Raw genomic sequence first — 25,988 nt, 5'->3', positions numbered from 1 at the left:
CAGCACTTGTGGAAACACTTGTTTTAATTAGTTTAATTGTATGTGTTGCAATTTACAAAAAAATGAATTAATTCAGCTTGGATATGCAGCTCACAACCAGTATACTGTGATACACAGAGAAACACTGAGGCCATATTTTACACAGCTCCTCCAAGATGTCAGAAAAAAGGAGTCTTAAAGTGGGGCATTTTTTTGATTTGCTCAAATACGTTACTGCCTCAAAGAGTTCAAAACCTTGAAAAAAAATCTATCACAAGCTGGCTCCCTGGCCCCTGTGCAATAAAGAGCATTACAAGACAGCGAGTGAATAATTACAGGAAGGAGTTGATGGGATTTGATGCCCAGAACAACAAACTGGATGCTGCCAGCAGCAAATGGCTATAAACACTGTATGTCATTTGAATCTACAATAGATATACACAGATCCGATGCTGTGTGAGGTAAAATCACAGTGTGGGTGTTGGCTGTGAAGAGCCTGTGGCAAAAACTAAACAAGATGACTTACAGTACTTAGGATCCATTGATATTATACTGCAAAATAATTAACTGAAATGTCTGTGTTCAGTTGACAGACAGAGATTTTTTTAAAGCCACCTTTTAAAACACAGTAAAAACAAAAAAATACAAATTCTGAAATACAAACTGCAAATATAAAATAATTAAAAGAAAGACAACAAATGCCATCACTTAATAAAAGTCATTAGATTAAACTGGCAGGGAGCTCCACATCTGACAGCAAAGGCCCTGTCATCGTTAGTGACAAGTACAAATGTTAGAGCCAATCAGCAGGGTCGTGCCAGAGGATCTCAAGCATTGACCAGGGGGGTCAGGGATTCAGCAGATCAAAAACAGGAACCTGACCATTCAACACGCTGAAGAATTTTTTAAACAACTCCAAGCACTGGCTTTAATTAGCCTTTTAATTTGATTCTGATTCTGATGGTTTTGTTAAATTTTAGGTCTAGGTTTAGGTTTTTATTGCCTTTACTGAACAATGTAAAATGAAACATATTAGAATGTGTCTGCAGAAGACACATAAAGACATTTCACATACATCTCGTATACTGTAGAAATGCAGTAGCTAATTTCTGAACAAGTCGCTTCCATCACCCAACAGAAGGTTCAGGGTTCGAGCCTGTTGCCTTTCTGTGTGACTTTTGCAAGTCCTCCCTGTGCCTGCATGGGTTCTGTCCGGGTACTCTGGCTTCCTCCCACAGTCCAAAGACGTGGTGCTTACTGTAGGTTGATTGGCAACCTCATGTATGTATCACAGCTTAAAAACAGCTGAGCAGCTTGCATACATGAACTTCATGTTAGTAAATGTTTCTATCATTTGTCAAGACACTTGAACATTGAGGCTGGAACCCTACTGACATCATGAGAGATGAACTGAAGCAGTGAATGTCAGAGGGATGAACTTTGGCTGTTTGCATGCAGAATATCAATAAAACATGAGACTTTGCATCCACCAGATCGCTTTTATTTATGGAGCTCCTTCTGCATAATGCTGCTGAAGATGTAATCAGGGGAGCAGCAAAGCCCATGATCGATGTCTGTACTCTTATCGGATCACTGAAGGGTTTGACATTGGCCGGGCAGGAACGAGATGTAGCAAAGTTTGTAATTAATAGCTTATGCTGTGTAGATGTTGCGGTGCCAAAAGCCAGCCAGTGCGTCTAACCTAAGTCCTTCACCTTCCTCTTCACACGTATCTGCCACTGCATGGATACAAAAGTGACGTTGAAAAATGTTTAGAAGAAATGAATGTATTATCTAAAGTTGAGGCCCCAGGCTGGCTTGCTGGTGATAACTGATAACATGCAGAAGGAATATTAAAGCTTGTCGTGCAGAAAGGAGACTGGGGGGATGCCTCTTAAATCCAAAGTACCATACAAAAGTGAATTTTAGTCATGAGTTCCTTAGGAAACAGCCCGTAAATCTTCAGAACTGGACGTCAACATAATGTACACAACACAGTGCTCTGCTGTTGCAAAAAACAAGCTTATACACAAGGCTGAGAGCAGGGTGCATTTGGCATCTAGTCAGTCTTCATTTAGAGTCAAACTAAAAAAATACCGGTGTTGAATGTACTCAAGTCATTCAACAACATAGGGCTTTTGTTATACAGGGTCAGACAAAATATATTGTAAATAATGACATTCAAATAAACCATAACTCATACAAGACAGTCAAAGGCTGCTGAAATGGAGCTTTGAAAAGAGTTTTCTGGGTATAGAAATATAAAAGCAATATGCCTGGCACCTATAGTAGTCTTCAGCAACCTATAAAAAGGCAAATTTAAACTTTAAAGGAAACTTTTGGCAGTATTCTTTATTTTATTAATTTTTTTTTTCATCAAAAGTCCCAGGATAAGCCCTGAGTCAGTCTGTCTATCAGTACTTCTGTAACACTGCTGCAAACCCATTTTTTTTTGCTGACTACATGAATCTTTACTCACAAATATAAACTTACATTTTTCAGAAAGGCTCAGTAATACCCTAAATGCATGGGAACTGTAGTTATGGCAAACATTACTCAAACAGGAGTAAATAGTGCATTTACTGAAGACTATTTTCAGCTATGGATTTATACACATCTGGCTCTGCAGCCAGTATTTTCTGGCAGCCACAACATCTAAAAGAGCAAAACACTCATCTCTGTATCTGAATATTATTTACTGCAGCTTCTCCTTCTTTGTTTTTTAAACTTATGTTAGATCTGCTTGCATAAGCATGGTTTTAAACTTGATACAGTGTTTTGTAACTATTAAAGCCACGTTGCTGTTGCAGATCAATTTTCCACAACAATTATGATGGATACAAACTGACAACAGAGGGCTGCAGTGTCATTTATAATCAGGTGGGTGGCGGTGCTGTTTCTGCTCACAGTGCGGCAGTCTCATCAGACCAGTAATCAGCGAGCGGGCCGCTGGTAATTATCCAGCCCACCTCCAGCATGCAGCAGGAAACAGCTGCACAGAGTCACTGCTTTCTACACCCACCTCTTCTCTTACCACTGATTGCTCCTGTTTGATCTGAGCAGAGAAGCATTAATCAACTCTCTTCATTCAGGTGAGAGCCTGTTTATTCATAACACTTGACATCAACCTTGAGTGAACAGCATGTTAAATTAAACCATTCCAGTGAGCTGCAAAATGCTTAAGCCCACATGCTACATTAGAGATTATTCCTAATGATATGTAGGTAATTTTGACTCATGTAAGCATGTACTGAAACTGATACAAATTTAGTATTAAAAATGACATTGGTTGTAGGGAAGCTCAGAGGGACTGTAAAATGATCTGTAAGACATGGAAATTGAAAAGTCAAACCCTCAGGAATGTCCTGCTCAAGAGAAATCAAATGGAAAAGAACTTTGAACGCTGAAAAGACGGCATTTGAGGAACAAAAGTAAGCAAGGACATGCACTGGTTACACAGAGGTCCACTTTTCTAACTTCAAAGAACTAATCCAGAATCCTTTCTCCATGTCAAGTGGATGGGGCTTCATTTGTAGCTGGATTATCAGATGAACAGTCCCAGAGAGTCTGACAGTAGCAGGCTCAGAATCCCTTTGTTATTAAGGTCCAGTCTACTTCTTCAGTTCAGCATCGTTAAAGTAGCTTCTTCATCATAGAAAATCATGAACAAGAGCAATAAATTACTAATGAGGAGAAAGATTTAATGGTTTGTTTTCCATTTGTAACCACAATTTCCCAGCACAGTCATCAGTCTTTTTAAACACTTTCCTGCCTTAGTTTGTTTGTCTTTGGTCTCGGAAGAATAAAAACTAGAAAAACATAAATAGAAATGTATATGAATTTAACTACATGCCTTTGTAAAGGGAATGCCAAGGTGCAAGAATCCTCTGGATTTTTAGCTTTTTTTTTTGTTCACTGTCAATGAAGCTGCTGATGAGAAGCTTGAATTACTCCCTCTGGGTAAATGAAATACCTGGAGATCATCTAATCTCAAACCATTGTGCATCATCTGATGAAGCCCACAGGGAGAGCTGCTACTGTGCATACTAACCACAGCACAGAGGAGAGAATGAATAAACAAGCAAGGGGGGGACGACACCCTGCTGGAGCAGTCTACATTGGTGATATGTGAAATTCTCTTGTGAATGTATATAACTGGCTTAATTTAAAGAATAACTTATCAGGCTAAAAGCAGTGTTCTCCTGCCCTGGGACCCACCAGTAATGCTGGGTGTGGTAAGGGCATGGTCATGATGAATGTGCCATATTACACTTGTAATCACACCCAGTAAATGCTGCTTTTTAAATTTCTGCTAATTTAGGCTACTCAAGAAATATAGATTTATGATGTGATGATATTAAGATGTGTAAAACAACTAACAAGTACTCAGATGAATTGCAAACATGTGTTCAAAGCACAGTACTTGTAAAACAAAATAAAAAAAGCCAGAAAAACAATTCAACAATGAAAATAAAGCTCCTTAGGAACAGACCACTCAATAATGGTCCACACACCAGTGGCCATTTGAAACATGAATAAGATGTGATGAAACCATGGCACATCTAATATATTTGTAGTATAAATATACACAATAAATAGAGATGAAATAATGGCTGAAATGGAAACAAAACTCTGCTGCAAGGCGTGGTACAGGAGGGAAATCATATAAAAGGAGAATTTAGTACCACACTGATAAGTGCAGACAGTGTGATTAGACAGTGATTACAACTCAAGTCACTGCCAGATTTGTTCTTGTTTACAACAAATGAGAAAAAAGAAAGTGATATCTGGTGAAATGTTCAAATGCAAATCACAGACTAAAACTGGTTTTACTGCTTGAGCTAATGTTGTATTATTATTATTAGAGATGTCCCGATCTGATAGTATCGGGCATATTTCACAGGATTGGTATCAGCCATAATAAAGCCAATCCAATTCTGATCCTCATTTAGGATGACAGTCCTGTATTTGAGTAGACTCATTTTTGAGATGCATGCCACGTACAATCCAACTGTCTGCACTGCCAAATCACTTGTGCTGTATGCATGTGGCTGTGACATGAGGCCTATTGTTAGCTTCAAGTTTATTGTCAGAGCTACCTGCTCCACAGAATCCACCAAAACAATGAAAGCTCATGAGTTCCAGCTCCACCAAAACTGGGACATACATCAAGCAAAAACTGTTTGTTGCCTTGTTTTTGTACTACATTCCTCTACTATCTATTCTCACCCAACTAATGAGACCCCTACAGTTAATAGCATTTTTAAGCCAAAAAAAGTTTGTCACATTAAAAATGAAGGATTTTTAATTGTATTTTTCACTTAAGCCCAAATGTTACTTTTAGCTGTCTCACAACTACAGACCCAGGCTTTTAAAATGTGTACAAAGATGGACGACAAAGTTCCACCTTATTCCACAGTCCAACAGAATAAATCAAACAAGTCAGCCTTGCAGGACCACCTGAGTGTGACGTAACTCAACCCTGCAGGTGTCTGTCTCCCAGGTATGCTGCTTCAGTCATAATGACTCATCCTGATCCCACTTTGTCAGCCTTGACTCTCTAATATCCTTCTAATCTCCCAAACTACAAGACTCATTAAAGTATGCATAGAGAAAATAACTCTACTGGGGAGATGGGCTGAACTTAGCTGACTTCATGTCACATCAAATATAATTTAATGGTCCATCATACATTGCAAGACCAAGAACTGTGGGCACCTTTGAAGTGCATCCATCAAAATGTAATTCATCCCACGCTTATGTCTCCTGCAGTCAGATGCTATTTATGTCATAATAGGACATTGGCACACCACAGCGCATATTTCCTTTAAAATGAGTGTTAGCAAAGCTGAAGTTAGAAAAGTAGAAAAAGGTGAAGGTCAAAGATCTGGAAACACACAATATGTCCACTCCATTTAATATAATAATACCCTGAGTTCAAATGGCCCATCAAATGGGATTTTAAGTAGCTCTGGGACATTAGGGAAATATTGTATCACAAGAGTTAATGAATTTTTCCTTATTTTTGCTACAACAGACACTATCAGACCAGGACTCCTTGTGGTTTCATTACAGGATAATTAGAGGTCATCTCACTCTGTACAGCGTCTCCACGTCCAGTCTGTCTCCTTCAAATTTTGAGACTTTATTAACTTCACCCATAAGCAAAAAAATAAAATAGAATATCAAGGATCTTGTAGGTATTTGCAGGACACAAGGAAAAGACAATGCTTATTAGGATGTACCCACTGTTGTTATGCTGTTGAGCAACATCACATAGAACATGGTTGAACTCATCATCTTGTGTAGTCTGAATTAAAAGCACAAATTGCATCATTATGTTATTTGACTCATTCAGATTTTTCCTCCACAACACTTGAAAGTAATTACACACTGTTTTTTGACCTTCGTGATAATAAAACAGATAGTCAGCAGTGGCTGACCTTTTATAAACAGGCAGGTTACTAAATGCACTCAGCAATTAAGTGACATTGTTGTGAATTCTCCCCTGATGTGATTTTATCATTGAGAATTGTGGAAGGTTTATAGCTCCTTGCTGAATTGCTCACAACTGCAATACTTCAGTTCAGTTACTCTTCCTATTCTTAGGGCAGTTTCAGTGTATTTTCATTGCAGCATTGTAAATAATTAAAACAATTGTGGCAAATGTCCTGGTTTCCTGCAAAGATATTCAGATTTGTGCAGCTAATGGGCTGATTGTGTTTTTGTTTATCCCTTCAATAAAAAAAAAGCTTTTTTAGCTCTTTAGTTCCTTCTTTTGTTTAGATGTTATCTTAGAAAGTTTTAAAGTTTTCTTGGTCAGCATATTTATTGTTTCATTATTAGCTGAGGTTTAGGTGAGACATATACAGTAAACCAATTTCTGTCTGGGAGAATGTTTAGTGCAATACAAATTTTGGCATAGCTTCAAACTGATGGAAAGTGTTGCTGTCATACAGTGCCACTAAATAAAACATCAAATCTGCATTTATTTCCAGTGTCAGGGGTGTTTCTAATTCAAACTTTCACCTCCAACTTTTGGAACCAGGAGGGAATTTTGTCATCATAAAACATTTACTTTCACGTCTCCATCTCCTGGATGTTTCAGTTTAAGTCATTTAGTCATCCTTTTTTATCTTTATTCTGCAGCCAGAAGCATATTAATACCAATCAGTAATGTCATGAAGTGCATAAAAAGAGGCCTCCTTTGAAAAGTTTAGGAGGAACAACAATCTGTGATGTAAATTTATGTTAATTTAATTTGCTCTCGAGAGGGAAAGTGTTGCTGTGTTTCAGCTTCATTTAACAGGAGAACAAAAGACCTCAGCTGCCTCCTAACACTGTTTTCCACTGCAATTTTTTCTACTACAGGATTTGAAAACACATGCAATTCATGAAAGTTGACTCCAAGGCCAGTGCTTATGAGTAAATCCACCATACAAGCAGATTAAAATATAAAGTAAACTTATTTTAAGTGGTTGTAAACATTTTGATAATATTAGATAGAGGTACATAAAGATGAGGTTCATCTACAACAGCAGTCCTGTCAGTCATCGTGGGTTTCACCAGCAGCCTAATGCTGATAAAAAGCTCTCCATCACTTTAATCTGATTAGAGACAGACAGACTCTGCAAGAAAGCTCCACACCCAGAGATATAGAGAGGGAGCAGTTAAGTATCTGTTGGGCCAGTTAAAAGGGATTCTTTTACAGCTCATATCATCTTATGTCCTCAGTTGAACCCAAGAGGAAATTTATTACCCTTTAACCTGTTTAACCACGACAGAATAAGCCCCTCAGCAGCCTCCTCACCCAGAAGTCTGACTGATCTGAGCAGCCACAATAAGCAGCTATTATAGGACATACATTATATTACCAAGAATATAACACTGATGCCATATGAGTTGCCGTGCCTGTCTTTGTGATGACAAATTTAAGATCTTCAGAAGGAAAAGATTTTGGAAGCAAAGAAAAATTTTGCCAGGATCTCTGTTCCTGTTGAAGGATGGAACGTGTGGGTTTTGTGTTAGGTTACGGGTAAAAACACTTTTTTGACATTAGCTGATCTTCTTCTCCAGCTCTCTTCACCACTGCCATTGCCACAGATTGCATTAGGATTAACATTAGGGTGTGTGTAATGGTTAGGCATACTTATGTAGTAGTTATGGCCCTGCAATGGACTCGCGACCTGTCCTGGGTGTACCCTGCCTTCGCCCGATCGCTGGCTGGGATTGGCTCCAGCAAAACAAATGTCTGTTTTTGCATTAATTCAAAACCTCAAAATGATCCCAAAGACAATCACACATGCGTTTGTTTCCTTTTCTCATGTGGGGCCTTACACTGACCTACATCCATTTCCTGAAGACTTCCTCTAAGCTTAACCATCAAGATGCAGTATGGTGTGAGATTTGTTTTGGAGATTGTTGACTGGCAACATGTGCTTTTTGGAAGCTGACATCAGGAGCAAACTATTGTAGCATGGCACTGTCAGCATGTAATAGCTTTTCCATGCTGACACTGGCCAGAATAACAAGATAGCAGGAGAAAATATCACCTGTACGCTAAGTGTGATCGAGACATTGCAGATGAATTCAGCCAACTTGAATCCTAAAAACATGGATGCCAGACAGTTTGACCTTTGATCTTTCACTTCAGGATAAGGCAGAACTGCCATCTGGCCTTTGCAATTTCCTGTGTGTGACAGTGATGATGTACGTATGTCATTTAGGGCTATTATTTTTGGTTCTAAGCATTTCTACATTTCTATATAAATTTTTGAGCTGTCATCATGCTCTTTCTTTATGCACAGTGGCATTCGCTGCTCCTGTTAAATGCCCAGGGACAGAGGACTGAGTGTCTCTATTTGTGCCACAGGACTTTTTAAAACAAGAGCTACCTGATAGCAGGTGTTTAAAGGAGCCAGTGTAAATACACTTATGAAGCGTATATCGTTATTTTGTGGGAATATTCTGTGCTAGAGTGTCAAGAGACCTTTGTTTATATGAACAGAACAGCTGTTTGAGGAAAACTAAGAGCAAATACCTCAACTCAGCTTTAATGAAGTGAAAACAAAGCACGAAACTATACTGAAATGAAAGGAAAAAACTTTTTACCTTTCTGCAGCTCCCGCCTTTTAAAATCCCACCCCCAACCCAAAGTACTACAGAGACAGTGAAGTATAAATATCCGACAGTGCTTGGATGGCTTGCTTTCATTGCACCACTCATCTTATCTTATCTTCATTGTCAGCTTCCTTTCAATGCTATTTCCTGTTCTGATGATCTTACTCTGTCAGGCAAACACAGATTAGCGCTTCAGCAAAAACACATTAAATTGTCTACAGAGCAAAGAAATTGACAGTCTGTTTTTTTTTTTGTTTTTTTTTTGCCTGTGCTACTTTGAGAGTTCTGGTGTCGGCTGCTCTCGGCAGGTGGTAGAAGGTTTAAAAAAAATCTAGGTCTCATTGTTAAGCTTTTATTTTGCTCATAAAGAAAGCACAGTGAGTAACATAAAAGCTTTCAGTAACAGATTTATTTTAGTTGATTTTTTGATTCTGGAAACTTCTGGGTGCTTTGGCTGGGGTTTCACATGTGACGTGCACATCGCTCCTCCAGTCAGTTGAATCTCTTCGTGTTTTGTTTTAAATTCGACAGAAGGTTCATCATCCTTGTAGAAGAAGTGCTTCTTCTAAATCAAGTCCAAAAGTCTAGTTTCACTGGAGCAAAGTTGTGTTTTGATCATCACATCTTTAATAAATTAGTTTGTAACATTTCAGTATGGCAGAGAAATACAGCACACTGTTGAGGTGTTTTCAGACAGGGAGCAGTTGAGAGACTCCAGTGACCGTGCATGGCTCTGTGCCACTGCTGTTGGCGCTCATGTTGGCTCAGCTTGTTCACTGTGGCTCACTGTGTGACTATGGCAACCACAGAAACTACAATGAAACAACACAGGAGCCCATTGTGCAGGCTGGGTGCAGCTAGGTGCTGCTGTGGCAGCATGTGCTCAGCGCCACAAATTCAAAACAGGAAACACTCATGTTGCCACAGTCGACCATGTTGGCGGCTGCTCCCTGTTTGAGAAGACCTTATAAGTACACAAATCACCGTTCACTGTACACTGTTAAATATTTGCATCCTCAAAAGAAAAGCATCAACAACTTCTGAACACATTTGGCAAAGTGTACAATATTTACAAAAAGAAGGGCATAAAGTTTCGTCGCATCTTGCTGATGCTCTGGTTCCAGAGGCCGAGGTGCTCCGTGTGCCTTGTAAAGCACTGAGCTCTCGCTAAGTCACCCAGCTCTGTCCTGTCAGGTCAGTTAGAGGTCAGGGCTCTCGCTAAATGAAATACTCCTTCTGGTTTTCACTGGGAGCGCTTTGAGAGTCTTCCTCGGTGCTGAAGGGAAACTCATGGGCATGTTCAGGCTGCGCTGCTTTGACTTCCTGGTTGCGATATGTCTCTTTTCTGCTGCAGATGAATCTGGCCATTATCACCAATGCAGACACAGTGAGGAAGATCCCCACAGCAATCATCCCTAAAAAGACAGAAGAGAGCAGATAACCTCAGCCCTCAATGGGTAAAACCTAAAACTGTTTTCCAGATCAGATTCCCACTGATTGCTGTTTTTTAATGGATATTTTTGAATGAAGTCATTTACATGTAACCAAAGTCTGAAAATTAAATCTATTGTGTGTTAATTAATGCAGCCAGTAGTACTGTCTGAATAGCACTGATAACTGGATGTGCATTGTTCTGAGGACAACGTGGATTTTGTCACTCTTCACCCTGTCGGCATTTTCATGGAAATAGAAAACAGCACACCACAAAAGATTACGTGCAATAGCTGATACACTACACACTCCTAGTCTGTGATGTCCATTCACTAAAAGAGGATTATTTTTCTTGTTAATATGCAACAAAGGTCATTGGGTATTTTTCCAAAGTTTTGTTTTAGCTTTAAACAAACTCAGTTACCTTGACTTAAGCTTCTAGTTTTATTTGGAAATGTAAAATACGCTAGAGAGGCAGCACTAAAATAGTTTTAAAATGGAAATAAGTCTAAAAAGTCTGTCATTTACATTTTCCTGCTCTTTCCTCAAAATGTCAACATTCAGAAAGTATGAATTTTCTTATCATATTCTCTGTACAATGTTAGACTTTTTTTTAAACATGATATTCAAATACATCTTGTAAGTCAATTATGATATTTAATGAACTGTCCTTTTTCCGGCTGAGACGGATTCTGTTACCTCCAATTAGAGCTGAGTCACTCCTGACAGTGTTGACTAAAGGCTGACCTGGATCCACTGAACCAGGTTGGTCTGCAGAGAGAAAGACAAAGAGACCAAATGAAAAGCAGAAAAGGACTCCAGAAATGGAAGGCCAGTGAGTTAACAGAAAGACCAATACAACTGCAAAGGAGAAAGAGAGAGAGGAAAAGGTCATGAAAATAGATTTTAGAAAAGAAGGCAGATGAGATGTGGAAGAAGGAGTGAAGGGACAGATACAGAGAAAAATCCACCAGCCGGTGCAGACAGGGTTTGTTGAAAGCCTCAGCGCCGCCTCACAGGACTTCACTCCAGTTGTCTGACTAAGCTCATCTGTCATAGTGCCATCATTGTGCCTGCTTAGCAAAGAGGATGGTTAATGAGCCTATAAAAACTCTAATGAACAGCACTAGGAATAATATTAAAGACATGCCAGATAGATTCCCACACTGGGGAAAAGGTGGGGTTGTTAGCTAATGATATATACAGTACATGTGCTATAAGGGCTGAGTCTGCTCCTTATACCTGAGAAGGAGTGTGTGGTTTCTGCTGCATAGGGATTGGCTGGAGAGGAGGAGCCACAGCTCGACTGCGCCAGTGGTCCAGTGACAATAACGGGGCTGTCAGGGTGCAGCAGAGCAGCTTTCAGAGGACTGATGGCGTTAAAGCGAACAGCTGACAGACAGCCTGTGAACCCGAGAGAGACCAACCCTGCCAGCTCAGCATCCAACTCATCAGACTCTGAACACACAAAGAGAGAGAATGAGTGAGAAGACAGATGTGCTGTCAGTGAGATCCAGCTATACTTTCAGCGACTCACCTGTAATGAATATTACTTTCATCTTGATAAGAGCATGTGATGTGGTGTGATGATAAGCACAGTATTCTTGTCTAACTTTACAGATGAGGAAAAACTTACTCAAAATGACTGTTCCCAACCCAGTGAGTAAACAAAATAAAGATATGAGATACTGCACACTTCCGAGAAATAAAACCCAGATTGCCTGTTTTGAATGAATTCTTCCCTCTCATCCATGGCAACCACACAGTATGATATGGTTAAATTTCATAAAATCAAACTGTGCTATATTTTTATTGTAAACTACCATGTAGAGCAGTTAGTTATTAAGCAACAAGTCTAAAATTCTCACTAATGGATATTTAAATATTAATTACACCCCATAATATAAAAGTGCATGGTCGAACAAACTACATACAGTATCTACTTAGCTATCCTGTCTGACCTGCATAATGATGCTAGGAAAATGGTTATGGGGTCATTAAAATTAAAATGATTGATTTTCTTTGGAGCATGAATAAAGTAAGCAAATTTCACGGTAATACTCCTTTTATGTGATTATAGTTTTCATTATTTATGTATGATGATCAGCCGTAACATTATGACCACGTGCCTAATACTGTGTACACAGGAGTCAGCGCAGCAGTTGGTTGGCACTTGTGTCACTCTGAGGTTCACAGTGCATCTTAGATGAATCTGTTTACTACCATAGTTATACAGTAATGTCTGAAACAGCACAAATGTGTTGACCATTCAGTGAGAAAGTGTGGTCTTGAGGACAAGTTAGAGAACTTTTTAGACAAATTCAACGGCCTCCAGTGATATCACCACTATAGCCGCTGAATGTTTCTGACTCAGTTATCTCACTATCACAATTTAGCCCCTATCAAAGTCATTCAAATCCTTACACTTATCTGTTTTTCCTGCTTCCAGCACATCAGCTTCGAGGACTGAATGCCCACTTTACACCCCAAACACTGACAGGTGCCACTGTAACAAGTTGTTAGTGTTAGATATCAGTGTTAGTGATTTCACCTGCCAGTGGTCATAATTTTATGGCTGACTGGCCAACAAATTCACTCTCCCTCACTCATTGACTTAGATCCCCCCCCCCACCACCACTATTTGTGACAGCAGGTGCTACATAAAATCTTCAGTAGTGAGAAATGTCAGTATGAACCACAGTTACTCCTGCAGTGCAATCTGATTACACAGCACATCATTACCAGTCATTTCATTTATTACCAGAGAGAAACAACTTTTCACCATGTAAACAGGTCCCTGCAGAAAGGTCTGGCTGCTGAGCTCTGTTTGCTTTACATTTGATCAGACATTGATTGAGTTGCAAACTGATTGTGATCCTCTGAGCAGCAGTGAAATCATTTGACTCAGAATCATACTGTACAGTAAATCTTATGACGCATGCATATCTACAATATAGACAGGCCTCCAAGATGGAGGTCTGATGGAGACTGGAGAAAAACTTACAGTAGCTTATGTTTTTACACACTGATTAAAAAGGGATTTGTCTCTCTCTCTACCTTTTATTTTTCTAACCGATTAAAATCTTAGATATACAAACCTAATCAGTTTCACCTGGTATGCATGTGAACAAGTTTAACTAGTCACATTATGTATAGTAATAAGCAGCACAGCGGCACGGTGGTTAGTGCTGTCACCTCACAGCAAGAAGGTTCCAGGTTTGCATGTTCTCCCTGCGTGGGTTCTCTCCAGGGGCTCCAGCTTCCTTCCACAGTCCAAAGACATGCAGTTTAGGTTGACTGGCGACTCTAAATTGCCTGTAGGAGTGAGTGTAACTGTTTGTGGTGGTTTGTCTACATGTCAGCCCTGTGATAGACTTTCGCCCAGTGTCAGCTGGGATTGGCTCACGACCCTATTCAGAATAACCGGTATAGATAATAGATGGATGGAGTTTTCCACAGCTATCCTAAAAGTTTCTGAGACAGTTTAGCTGACTGTGTCAAATTTCTGGACATACACCCACCTCTAGTGTTAAAGCACAGTACTCAGGTTTTGGGAAGACTGAAGTAAAAATACACAGTATAATAAGAACAGTGAGAATCCACAATCTGCCACAGCTGTCCTAAAGTACTACTGTAGGTATTTGTCACTTTTAATTTGCATTGAATGTTTTATCTATTTGTGTGCATTGTGTTAAGCACTTTGCTTTTTGTGTGTAAAAATGTGCTATATAAATAAACTTACATTGTCTTGTTCATTACAAATAGCAACACCACTGTGTAGAAAAAGTGTTACAAATAAAAATCATGCATTCAAAACTTTACCTAAATAAAAGTACAAAAGCATTAGCATTAAAATATACCAAAAGTACAGATTATGCAGAATGACCATTTCAGAATAATGTATATTACATTATTTAATTATTATTGATGCACAATCAAAATTGTACTAAGTGCAATGCTTCAGTAAATGCATCTACCACTGGCAGTCCCACATGTCAAAAAAATCTGGAACTAAATAACTAGAATTAAGGGGATGTGCTCCCAGAATGTAAAGTGCTTCTTAAAATAAAAATTCATGAAAGTAAGAAAGAAATAAAAATGCAGTGTTTGTAAGAAAACAAAATGGGTTGCTGTGGTACAGGTTCTATCATTAATCCTACAAATGAATCATTAGTCAACTGTTATTTGGTTTTGAAAATGTTAAAAACAGCCTAACTTCACTAAAAAGGATCTGGATGCTTGTGCAAGAAGTCAAACTCCCACACTGACAGCACTGGCTTTGTATCTATGAACTGAAGAACTGTCCACCTCCACCCAGCCGCTGCCCTTTACCTCCACCTCTCAGTATATCATTCTCTCTCTTTTGTTCTCATTCTCTATCATGCTCTTCCTGTCTCCCCTTGTGAGCATCCCGGTCTCTCCATTCTTTCCTGGACCATTAGTTGGGCTGATGGATGACAGGGCTGGCAGGGAGTGACAGTATATCAACTATCTTGCTGCCTCTCTGATACTGATATGACTGCCTGAGCCCTGTGGCGCAGCAGAGGGGAGGCTGGGTCACTGACTAACACGGCTTGCATTGTCAACAAAAAACAGTAGGCAGCTGAACCTAAAAACAGCACAAGCATCAATTTATACTGGCTTCTTACCTGAGCACCATTTGCTACTTTGAGTAGAGACCGTTGGGTTTGGTCACACAATGGAAATATTCCAGTACAAGATAGATATGAATGCAGTTTCCATAGTGGTCATTGTCCTCTCAGCCAAAAACTAGGCTATTCAAAAGTTTTTTATGGATTGTACATTTGTCTGATTGTGATTCTCGGTTCCAATTTATAGCATATTATTTGTGAAAGAAAATAAAAAAGGAGCAACTTCAATGTAAAGACCAGGGCATTTCAGCAAAGAGCCTTCATCAGGGTCTGTTAAAAGTATACAACAAAGAGTCCTATAAGTAGTACAAGTACAGAAAAAGTTCCTTTAAAAACACCCAACCACATACAAACTCACAGAAGTAGATTAGGCATATGGTCATGTGGTTATAGGCCAATCAATTTCAAGGGTCAAACAGGTGTGTCTGTCTAATTGACACAGGTGACACCATATCTGATGGAATGTGCAAGAAAATACACACTCAGGACAGAGCCTCATCTCTCCCAACAGGCACAACAGCCCAACACAACATTCCAACCAACCCATAAAACATCATATACCTCCCCAGTCGCAACAAAAACACTTGTCGGGAGAGCTAAAGCTCTTATACACTAACATACTGTAAGTGGGATAGAAAACGGATGAATCCACCCCCAGATTTCCACTATCAAAACAAGGAGGACAATGCGTCTAGCTAGGCTTGAACCAACCCTGCCTCAGGCCTACACGGTTGTAACAGCTTTTCTCTCATTATGTCTCAGAGGGTAGTAACCAACAATAAATATTAGATTTGGCAGAGGAAAGTCACCCGAGTTCTGTCACAAAGTCCCTTCCCTTTTAATGGAAGCCTGGTGCAGACGGATCAGTCCTGTAGAGGATGACGGGAGTGATGTGAAGTATGATGTTCTGTCATGCAAATAAAGGTTGAACTGTACCGTCTGACTTCCTGGTTTAGTTTGACCCCACCCTCAGCTGCTGAGACTTATTGGTTGTTATGCTGAATCGCAGGGTGCTGACTCCAATCTCCTAAGTAATTTGTTCTTTTCAATCTCTCCTCATTACCATACAAAGTGAAAGACCTTTTCTAAAGTTATTACCATTACAGCTGTCTGAAGCCCCACTCTGCCAGACAGAGTTAAAGACTGTATTACTCACACTTTGATAACACAGATAAAAGTTCACCAGTGTATACTGCATTTTCAGAACTTCTGCATTAGTGAAAAAACAATGCCATTTACACTGAGTTTGGGCACCCATATAACTCTAAAATGTATCTAATGCCACTTAAATGTAACTTAAGTGGATGGCTGCACCTTTAGTCTTTTCTAAGGTTCTTATTTTGCATCTGCACAGTAAAGTGTTTTCTTTGTGACCATTTGAATATGGATGTCAACTTGCTTTTAAAAGTGCCACAGCTGTTGCTCAGACTGCGGCGTTCCCTCTGGACCACCCAGCATGATGGACAGAAAACAGCAGAAAGCTCCAGAGCGGTGTTTTGTCACATCAAACCAAACATCTCAATGATGTTATTCAAATGTGTCTGTCTAAGTGCTAGTAGAGAGCCTCACTTACCCTGCACTCTGCCGAGAATGAGCGATTTGATGCTGCTGAATTCTACATCGGATGTCAAGTTGAAGTCTTCTCTGGCATTCTGGTCAATCTGAAAAATAAGGTATGCGACATCTGTGAAGCTAAAAGCTTAGCAGGTAGAGAGCAAAAACTGAAAACAACAACAAACTATCAAGGACAGAGATCTTTATTGTTATGTTTGTATACAAGAGCTGCTCTGAGAGGAAACCAACACACAGCTGCAGAGAAATGAACAAATTATTATGAAAACTTAGCCTGGGGCTCGGCCTCTAGTCTCATCTACATATTTAAATGTCATTCAACCCTCAGACTGTAGACGAATAGTCCTGTGAGATGCTACAGTTCACAGTAGCAAAGCAGACAAGTCTAAGGAGAGCAGGTCCTGTCTCAGAGAGACAGTCTTTATAATAAAACAGGGAGAGTGTGATGTATTGCTTGCAAACACAGAGATTTGGGCTTTAGTGAATCATTAATCAATAAGACAGCTGCTAATGCTGATCAGCAAATGGAGCCACAGAAAACAGAGAAACAGAGAGAAAACAGAGGATATTGCTCGAAATGCAGCATTTATTAATTTTACAGTGAAAGGTTCCACTGGCACTCCAAGAGGATTGATCTGTTTGTTTTTAAATTAATATAATAGTTTGATGATGATTGTGGGTGTCAGGTGCCCATTTTCATATCATTAATTGAAACTTCTGGCTGCCATTTCTGTATTTTGAATGTTGATGGAGCAGAGTACAGCATGTTTGACAGCAGTTGTTCAGAGAGTAAACATCTGCATCCACCTGTATACCTGGACTGCTATCATCTCTTTCTTGTGGATTGGCTCAGAGCATCCTTACTTTCATTTTAACTTTAGAATGCAGATTACTGTTTATCATTTTATCTTTTGTTGACTTGATTTAAGGACCCACCTATGCACACTGTATTCTGTTTTATCCATGTTTGGACTGTACTACGGTTTGACTGCATGGAACATACAGCACTGTAAGGAAGCAGGGTAATTACTCTCCTGTGTACAAGAAAAATTAGTAGCAGCAGAATGAACTATGTGGTCAAAATAAACTGTAGCCAGCAATTTCAGTTAATAATATTCTCACAGAGAGTCTGCCAACAGAATCCTCTCAGAACAGGTGTGTAGTGCATTGTAAACAGTAGGTTAAACATGTGTATCCTTTTAAAGGTAGATCTTTGGTGCTCCTCCAGCTGGTTACCACATCGCTTGTGAGAGCCCCAAAACAAAAACAAAAGACACCAAACAGCCCTGCTTGTGGTTATTTGTTGTGTGTGTTTACCTGAACTGAGACGGTGTCTGCCAGTCTCCTGATGGTCACTGTGTGCAGATGCCCATCAGCCAAGTCCGTGACTCTACTGCCCAACACCTCCACGTCTCTGCTGCCGTGCAGCTTGTACCTCAGCTCCAGCTCATCTTCGCAGGCACAAGACAAGAAAACACTCTTACCTTACACTCCATGTACATCCATCACTAAAAAATGAATTTTACTGAAATAAAACTGTAAGCATCAACATGCAGTGTTTCTTCTTGTAGTTTTAAAAGATATAATAGGAACTGTTTTATATATTTAGATCTCGTCTAGTACTGTTAAGAAAAATACAAGATACTGCTGTAAACTCATTTTGCAATGTTGCAGATTGGTCTAAGGTTATAGATCAAATTAAATTAGTCTATAAGGTTTAGATTAGACTGACATCTTTGCAGACGTGTTCACTCTTTCAAAGAAAGAACATGTCTTCCAAATAGCCAAATGATCCTCATTTAAGGAATTAAAAAGCTACAAAGCATTTACTACTGTGAGGAGGACTACTCTAACATGTGGTAAAATTAATTCTCTATTTTTTTAACAGGGTTACACTTGATAAAGTAATGGCCCTGAGTTAATTTAAATGCTCTGAGATATGAGGAGATATTACAGATGAAAAGAAATGATAATCTTTCTGAGAAAAATACTTAATGCCCTTTTGATTTCTTTTTATTATGACTCACTTTGTCTCAAATACATGCTATTATAGAGTAATTCTCCAATCCTAAGAGCTCATCTTCATCATCAATAAAAGCAGACCTGGAGAGTGCACAGTGTGTTTCAGTAAAGTTTCACTGTGTGCAGCAGCTTCTGTTACTGCAGCAACAAAATATGAGAAATAACTTTTGAAGCTTCTAAGGGAAACCTCTTTCTGGGATTTAATTAGATGCTTCAGCAAGAGTGCAAATACTTAATGGGGACTTGATCAACTATCCAAAATAACTGCTCCACTTTGTCTCAGTCATTAAAAAGCTGAAAGTTACTTCAAACATCAAAATTTGTAAGATTTTATTCAGTGATACACAGAAGTATATTGTACCTAATGTCTAAATGTTTTTGACTGATTTTCTTCAGAATTACAAAAAAAAAAAAAAAAAAATTAAAATCTCCAACACCTGAACTTTGCTTGCTAAAATAACATGTTTATTTATAAGCTCTGGCTGGATAATGGAAAATCCTTTCATGCTATGAAGGAATGCTGGAACTGCTCCCTGGCAGACGAGGCTATGTAAAATTCTACAGTGAAGAAAAGGAAGGAAGACCACAGCTGAAAACAGAATTATCATTTATGAGTAACTGCTCCACGTTTTCTTTGAACCTGACACTTTGCATAACAATGAGCTTGGCTGCATGTACAGACTGACAGAATGAATCCAGAGGAAGGGCAGCTGAACTTAAGTAAATGAAGCAAAAATAAGGGGCGGCAAACTTAAGTTTGGCCAGTGAAATGAAACAAAGCCTTGTCACCATGTTTGTTGAGAAGCACTGCCAGGTATTCCTTATGGAAAGAGCTGATGTAGAGCAATAAAGCTGGACTCTGGCTTGTTCTGAAGCTCATAGAGATGTTTTCTCCTCTCAGCGCCATGTCAGATGAAATGAAGGAAGGCCAGGCATTGCTGTTCCTGCTCAGTTCATATGGCTCTTTCACGATGTAGGTTATGGATGTTGTAGACTTAAAGTAGGCTGAAACCTCTGAAAGGGTGGAAATAATTGACATGTGTCAGTGGTGAAGCTGAGCATTGTCTCTGCATTGTATTGTATTATAAAGGTATGGCTCAGTGACTTGTTCTCTGCTTTCTGCAAGGCACTCTCTATTCCAGCTGCACTGAGAAACTGCATGCCACTGATCATAGAGACCCGTAGGAGGATTAAAACAAAAGCATTTGCTGTATTTGGAACTCTGGCATGGTATCCAATATGTTTTTCCAATATTTCCTTTGAATGTAGATAAAAATGTATAGAATTTGTCTGCAAAGATAAAATGTTTGGGGTCCAAGAGACCCCAGGGCCTCCTTAATGGCTCAAAAAACATACTTAATATTGTTTTTTTTATCTTGATACTTTATGACTTTCCCTAATTTTATGCAAATTGATTTCAACATGATTTTGTATTGGTGACTGAGCTTTAGGGAATGATACTTTGCTTCTGCCTGGTGTCTGAGAGACCATCAGTTGTGAAACACTATTACATACAATGGAGTTCCATAAGAGATCTAACAGTGAGGCAGAGCTCACTAGGGTCTAACTGACCCCAACCACTGACATATAGTACTGTATATGATGAACATAGCATCCTTGCTTTTTTGCAACCAGATTCTGTGCAGGCTGCCAATCAAAGCTGTCAAATCAACTGAAATACATCTTGTTATAGTATTAAAGAACCTATTAAAAACAAACTTACCAGAAAAATGATCACTTGTTCACAAATCAGTATGATAATATCTTACAAATATGACAGAAATAACATCTGGGAAAAATGTATTTGATTTGTCCTTTGAGCTTTTACTTTGGTTCCATCTGATAACATGGCGGATGTGGGATTTATGACCTATACTGCATCCAGCCATTAGGAGGTGAATGAGTCATGGTGGTTTCACTTCTGGGAGCTGTCAGCCTGTCCATCGTTTTTACAGTCAATAAACAATATAGCTTCATGTGCTTTTTTTTTAACCTGAGATTTTCTTTGGCAAACAAAAAGAAGACATAATATTTGTTGTTGTATAGCACACAACATACAGAGCATGAAATATTTCCTTATTTAGAGTAATAACCAAGTTATATGGTCACTCCTGTGTTTTGTTGCCTTGTTGAGTTTGGTCCAATGGTGTTTCAACTTCAGTACTTTTCTACATATTAGATTTCAAAAAGTTCAGAGGAAGAAAAAATAGGGAGTAATAAAAAGGTTATACACACTCCACTATCAGATGATTCAGTGATGTTTAATTTTTCAAAAAAATCAAAAATATTTTTGTTGACTTTGTGGCTTTTAATTCTTCTTTTCATTAGGAAATGAGCATCATCATGTTATCAGTACTGACAGAATATGACATTATGGTGAGTTTTAACACTCAGGCCCTTGATGCACCACATGGCAGAGAAAACAGCCTGGTGAGCCAGAAGAATCCTTTAAGATAATCCTGATGCTTGACCTTCAGGACAGAATGGGCTTCCACTCAAAACTCAAGTGTTGAGCAAGCTGTGCAGACAGTGAACCAGACAGTCAGGGCCAGTCTAATTTCTGCTGACTGAAGGATCCTCTTAAGAATGAAAACTGTGTTTTGTAAGTCTATAAAAGCAAAAATATGAGATCAAAGGTATAAGAAATGAATTGAACAGTGTTTGTGTGCTCTACTGTAAGCAGTACTTATGTCTGGCTAACTGGCTAACTACCTATAATCATAACCCAGTGCTGCCTCCAAGGCCGGGGTCTTTTATATTATTCTGTGGGAAGTTTACATTTTAAAAAGCCTTTTAACTTAAAAAGTGAAACTTTGTGGTGAAAATATGAAAAATAAAGCATAAACTCGGTGCTGTCCTGCCTATCTAAGCAACTAGATAGTGTTAATTTAGAACAAAATATTTTTCTTCAATGACTTGGACAAACTAGCCCAACACTATAATATAATGTTTATTTCCATGTTTCCTACATGGATCATCGACTGGTGAAATTTGAGTTGGTAGCAACTGAGAATGCTGGTTTTTTGCCTGGGGCATGTAGATTTAAAAAAGTTAGCTGGAGACAGTGTTTTCAACCAACTTGTGGTGCTAAATTTATCTTCTATCTGTCTACTTCTATCTGAAATCACAGCCTCATTGTTTCAAAAGGATTACAAAAAAAATCATGCGTGCCACTGTTCCTTCATCAGTTGAATATTGTTGGGAGCCCCAAGAAGATGTGACACGACAATACATGCTGTGTGCAAAAGAGCTGGACAGGCATAGCAGCACTAAGCAGGATGGGGAAGTAAATGACCAGTTTACATAAACTATGGTAAACTCTATACACTCCTATTATATTTTTGAAAATGTAAAGAAATTGCTAAATGTGTGTTGCAACAAGACATTTCTGTGCAGTACCATTAGTGTGGGTGCGATGCAGGTGTGTTACTTTGCTGGAAGTCTGTCTAATTCAGCACTGTCTGTGACCGCCATATCAGACTGGCAAACAATTCTCTTCTTCTGCATAGGATGCACAGCATCAGCTAGCAAAGTGAGATGTAATAAAAACCAGAAGAAGGCTGCTGCACAGCACTAATATTACACTGAAACCACATGAGAAAAATAAACTCATTGTTGTATACAAAAACAAGTACATTGGTACAGGCATAATATGACATACAATGACAAAAAGAGCTAGATATAAAGCTAAATAAAGATATATTGTTGAAAGGAAAAACACCACAAGTTACCTCTGTATACTGTTGTAATTAAATTACTGTAATTATTAAAATATTCCTATTATAGTCACCATTATGTTCTTTCTAGGGCAGCTATTACTAGAATATTATAGGACTTAAAGTAATGAAATGTAAAATACTATAGTGTTTTAGAGTGATGGTTCTGAACCATCCAATGTTTGTTTATACTCAAGTTTTTCATATTTTAGCTCATAAATGATCTTGAACAGTTTTAGAGCATACATTTCATGCTGACAAAAACCTACAATGAACTTCATGGTGAATTACTTTATCATCTCTTATGCACAAGGGAATTAAATTGTCAAGGCAATGAGCCAATGTGAAGTTGGCAGGGAGACTTTGCATTATTTTAGTTGATGCTACTGGACCATGTTCCCCTCAGGTTTACCATTCATCCTGTATGCTGAACATAATGAAAACTGTCTGGATGCTGTCTGGATCCTGAACAGAAATGTATAGATCTGAACTGTTATCTTTTTTCTGTGATTAAAATGTGTGTTATTAGTAGCTTAGTATTAGTATGTGCTCTGTGCATTTACTGAGGGAAAGTCTCAGATGTGCGTTTAAATGTTTGTACCTTCATGACAGAAGGCTCCGGTATAGGATGACTGGCCACAGTCGCAGGTGAAACCGCTGGCTTTTTCCACGCAGAGGCCCTGATTTTGGCAGAGTGAGCCGTAGCTGCTGCAGTGGCCAGGGCAGCCAGGTCGGACCCCTGGAGTTATCTTCGCCCTCTCTTCCAAGTCCAGAGTGACACCATTCAGCTGCAGAGAGCGGATGCAGCCCAGGAAGCCTTTCTGCCTGGATGCGGTACCTCCTGTCAACAAAAACAAATGCATACTTTCCTTTTCTGTCTTTGTGTTGTCAGATTTCACATTAGCAAACAGAGTCAAGGACTCGCTCAGTCGTCATATGTTCAAGAACTCCCCATTATCTACCATTACTTATTTTTGTTCTCCAGTTTTATAAATACAGTTGGCCTAAATTTCCAGTTACAGTAAGTAAAATCAAGTCTTTTAGATAATGTCACATTCAGCATAAAAAGAATTCACTTACATGAACAAAAAATCCCGCCAAAAAATTAATGACAATGTACCTTGCACGACAGGAGGAATTTCTGACACAACTTCACCCACTGTCAAGGTGCATAAACAAGGGAAAAACAAACCAGAAAACAAAAAGTCCAAGGTACATCACACTACCACGCTTTACAGGCCTTTATCGCTATGGAAACAGCCATAAGCATCATGGCTAGTGAGCAGGCTAGCTAGCAGCATGCTACTGGAACGCCATTATTTTGGAAAACGTCATAAATATAATGCTATGATAGTGAAAAGGTCATGGTTTCATTTTGTTTTTCTCCACAAAGGTCAGGTCTCCTGAGTGAAAGTCATGCATACCTAGCCATCCAGACCAACCCTCCTCCTAACACAGACTTTGTGCCTATATAGTTACTCCTTTCCTCGTGTCATAATTAGTAGCATTTTGTCATAACAACCAGCTGTTGTATTTTATAGGAGGATAGTCTCATATAAACAGCAGCTCATATCACCACAAGAGGCTCAATAAAGTTTTTCGATTTTGCGTAATCTAATATGAATGAGCCCAACAGAACAGAAAACCCCTCAGTCTGGCAACAGTGGTCACAATCCTTCTCTCATTCTGTCTCTGTAAATCTATAATTCTCTCTTCTCTGAGGCAGACTATGATCAACAACTGCATGTTGCCACTGCAGCACAAAAGAGCACTGTCTGTCCTGCAAGGCAATGAGACACTGGTACTGTCTATATCATTGTGCTGGCTGTTGACTGGCTAAATGTGCAGCTTGTATCTGATATTCGTCATTTCCATTAGCAGGCAAGAGGAATAACATCTTCCACCCCTAACCTGAAAATTAGCATTGTAATACAGCAATCTCACACTGCTCACACCAACTGGTGACGTCTTATTTTACATCCGCGCTTGACAGTTGTTCTTGCTCTTGCAGACTGGAATTGGCATGATATTACTCCCACAGTTTGAATCCGGAAAAGCTTTAAGTGTTCATATCACTAAATCACTAACCTTAATGAGACTGTGGTCTCCTTCTGCAGCAACAGTTGTAAAACACTGACAACACATTAAGAGCAAACAGGGTGGGGAATTTAATTAAGCATCCTTTAAATGACTCAGTAAGGCAAAGTTTGCACTAATTAAAACACAAGCACAGCAAACTTCTATTTGTTGATAATTTAATAACAACATGGAATCTCTAGAAAATACTAGCTGTGACTGCAAAAAAGGATCAAATCCTTGGTGCTTCTTGGCCAGAAAACCAATACCAGCTTTTTGAGGAACACCACCTCTGACCAAAATAGAAAAAGAATTGAAACTACCAGATAAGGACGCAGGAGTCAATAGAAAACCTATATGACAGTGGGGATTTCAGCCACTTAAGCAGCTTTAGAGGCTCACCTTATGGTGCTGGAACTCAATACGGTCTGGTATTGCATTATCTGATCATATATTCTCTAATGTGACACAAAGAACCAAGCAAGAGGACATAAACACACGTCAATGCCTACATCAGCCAACATAGACACTCTAACACTACTGTGACTTATTAATATATCATTTTAACTTTAGCTTGTACAAGTGTGAATGCAAAATGTATCAGTTCCTATGGCAATAAATGAAGTTGAAGCAGATCAACTTTGTGTCATATAAATTCACCCAAGGCAGTGTCACAGCTAATTAATTCAAGCTGTGCAATATCCTGTTTTACTAAGTTGTATCAGGCAGTTTTATACATTACAAATGGGACACACTATTCATAGGGATATATACACATCTTTGCGGTATAGTGATTTATGATTATGGATTAACAATGACGATCTCTGCAGCACCTGGCCCTTCGTGTTCCACAAGAAGAGATCAGAGATGCCCAAATTCATATTGCTTTGCTGTAAATCAAGTCAAACACAAAAAAGCTTCTCCCACAGCATCTTATTTTATATTCCTATCGCACATGAATCCCTCTGCATCAGCGGTAAACACCAGCCGGGGCAGTCCTGCCCATATAAGGAAAACAACTCATAGCCTCTTCTTTCTAGCAGTTCAGAGGATTATTGTCTTAACACAACCAACCAATCAATGCCCTCCTCCATCTCTCTGCATATTTCTAATATCAATGTTATATGCTGACTTTTTCCTTCAGAAATGTGTGTTTACAAATGAACAAATGCAGAAAATATTTGCAAGAAGATAAGCCTCATAATACAGGATGGATAAGTGTGAGAGGTTAAACAGAGTTATGAAAGTCTGTGGAAAAGATGAAGTGAAAATTAGAGAGTTTGAAATGATGACGTTAAGAAGAATAAAGCACAGTGGGATTGACAAAGAAATTAAAAAGGCTCGGGTCCCTTACAATGCGCAACAAAGCCAGCTGGAGTTTGGCATTTACAGCACGCTCCAGAAAGTTTAATTTGTCACA

General features: G+C 39.0%; 1 protein-coding gene across 1 annotated transcript in view; it reads right to left on the bottom strand.

Annotated features, from left to right (window-relative positions):
- Positions 1 to 9,515: 9,515 nt before the first annotated feature.
- Positions 9,516 to 25,988, bottom strand: part of LOC109969879 (contactin-associated protein-like 4) — an 86,829-nt gene continuing 70,356 nt past the window's right edge. The window contains exons 18-24 of the mRNA XM_020617078.1: positions 23,094 to 23,333; positions 19,566 to 19,790; positions 18,072 to 18,205; positions 16,756 to 16,843; positions 11,773 to 11,988; positions 11,230 to 11,301; positions 9,516 to 10,514 (exon numbers count right to left, since the gene is read on the bottom strand). Of these exons, the coding sequence (XP_020472734.1) occupies positions 10,318 to 10,514; positions 11,230 to 11,301; positions 11,773 to 11,988; positions 16,756 to 16,843; positions 18,072 to 18,205; positions 19,566 to 19,790; positions 23,094 to 23,333 (1,172 nt within the window). The 3' untranslated portion in view covers positions 9,516 to 10,317. The remainder of the gene's footprint in view (positions 10,515 to 11,229; positions 11,302 to 11,772; positions 11,989 to 16,755; positions 16,844 to 18,071; positions 18,206 to 19,565; positions 19,791 to 23,093; positions 23,334 to 25,988) is intronic.

The sequence above is a fragment of the Monopterus albus genome, unplaced genomic scaffold, assembly GCF_001952655.1.
Source record: "Monopterus albus unplaced genomic scaffold, M_albus_1.0 scaffold184.1, whole genome shotgun sequence".
Taxonomy (NCBI): domain Eukaryota; kingdom Metazoa; phylum Chordata; class Actinopteri; order Synbranchiformes; family Synbranchidae; genus Monopterus; species Monopterus albus.
The sequence above is the reverse complement of the archived record's forward strand: the minus strand, read 5'-3'. Positions and strand labels throughout refer to the sequence as shown.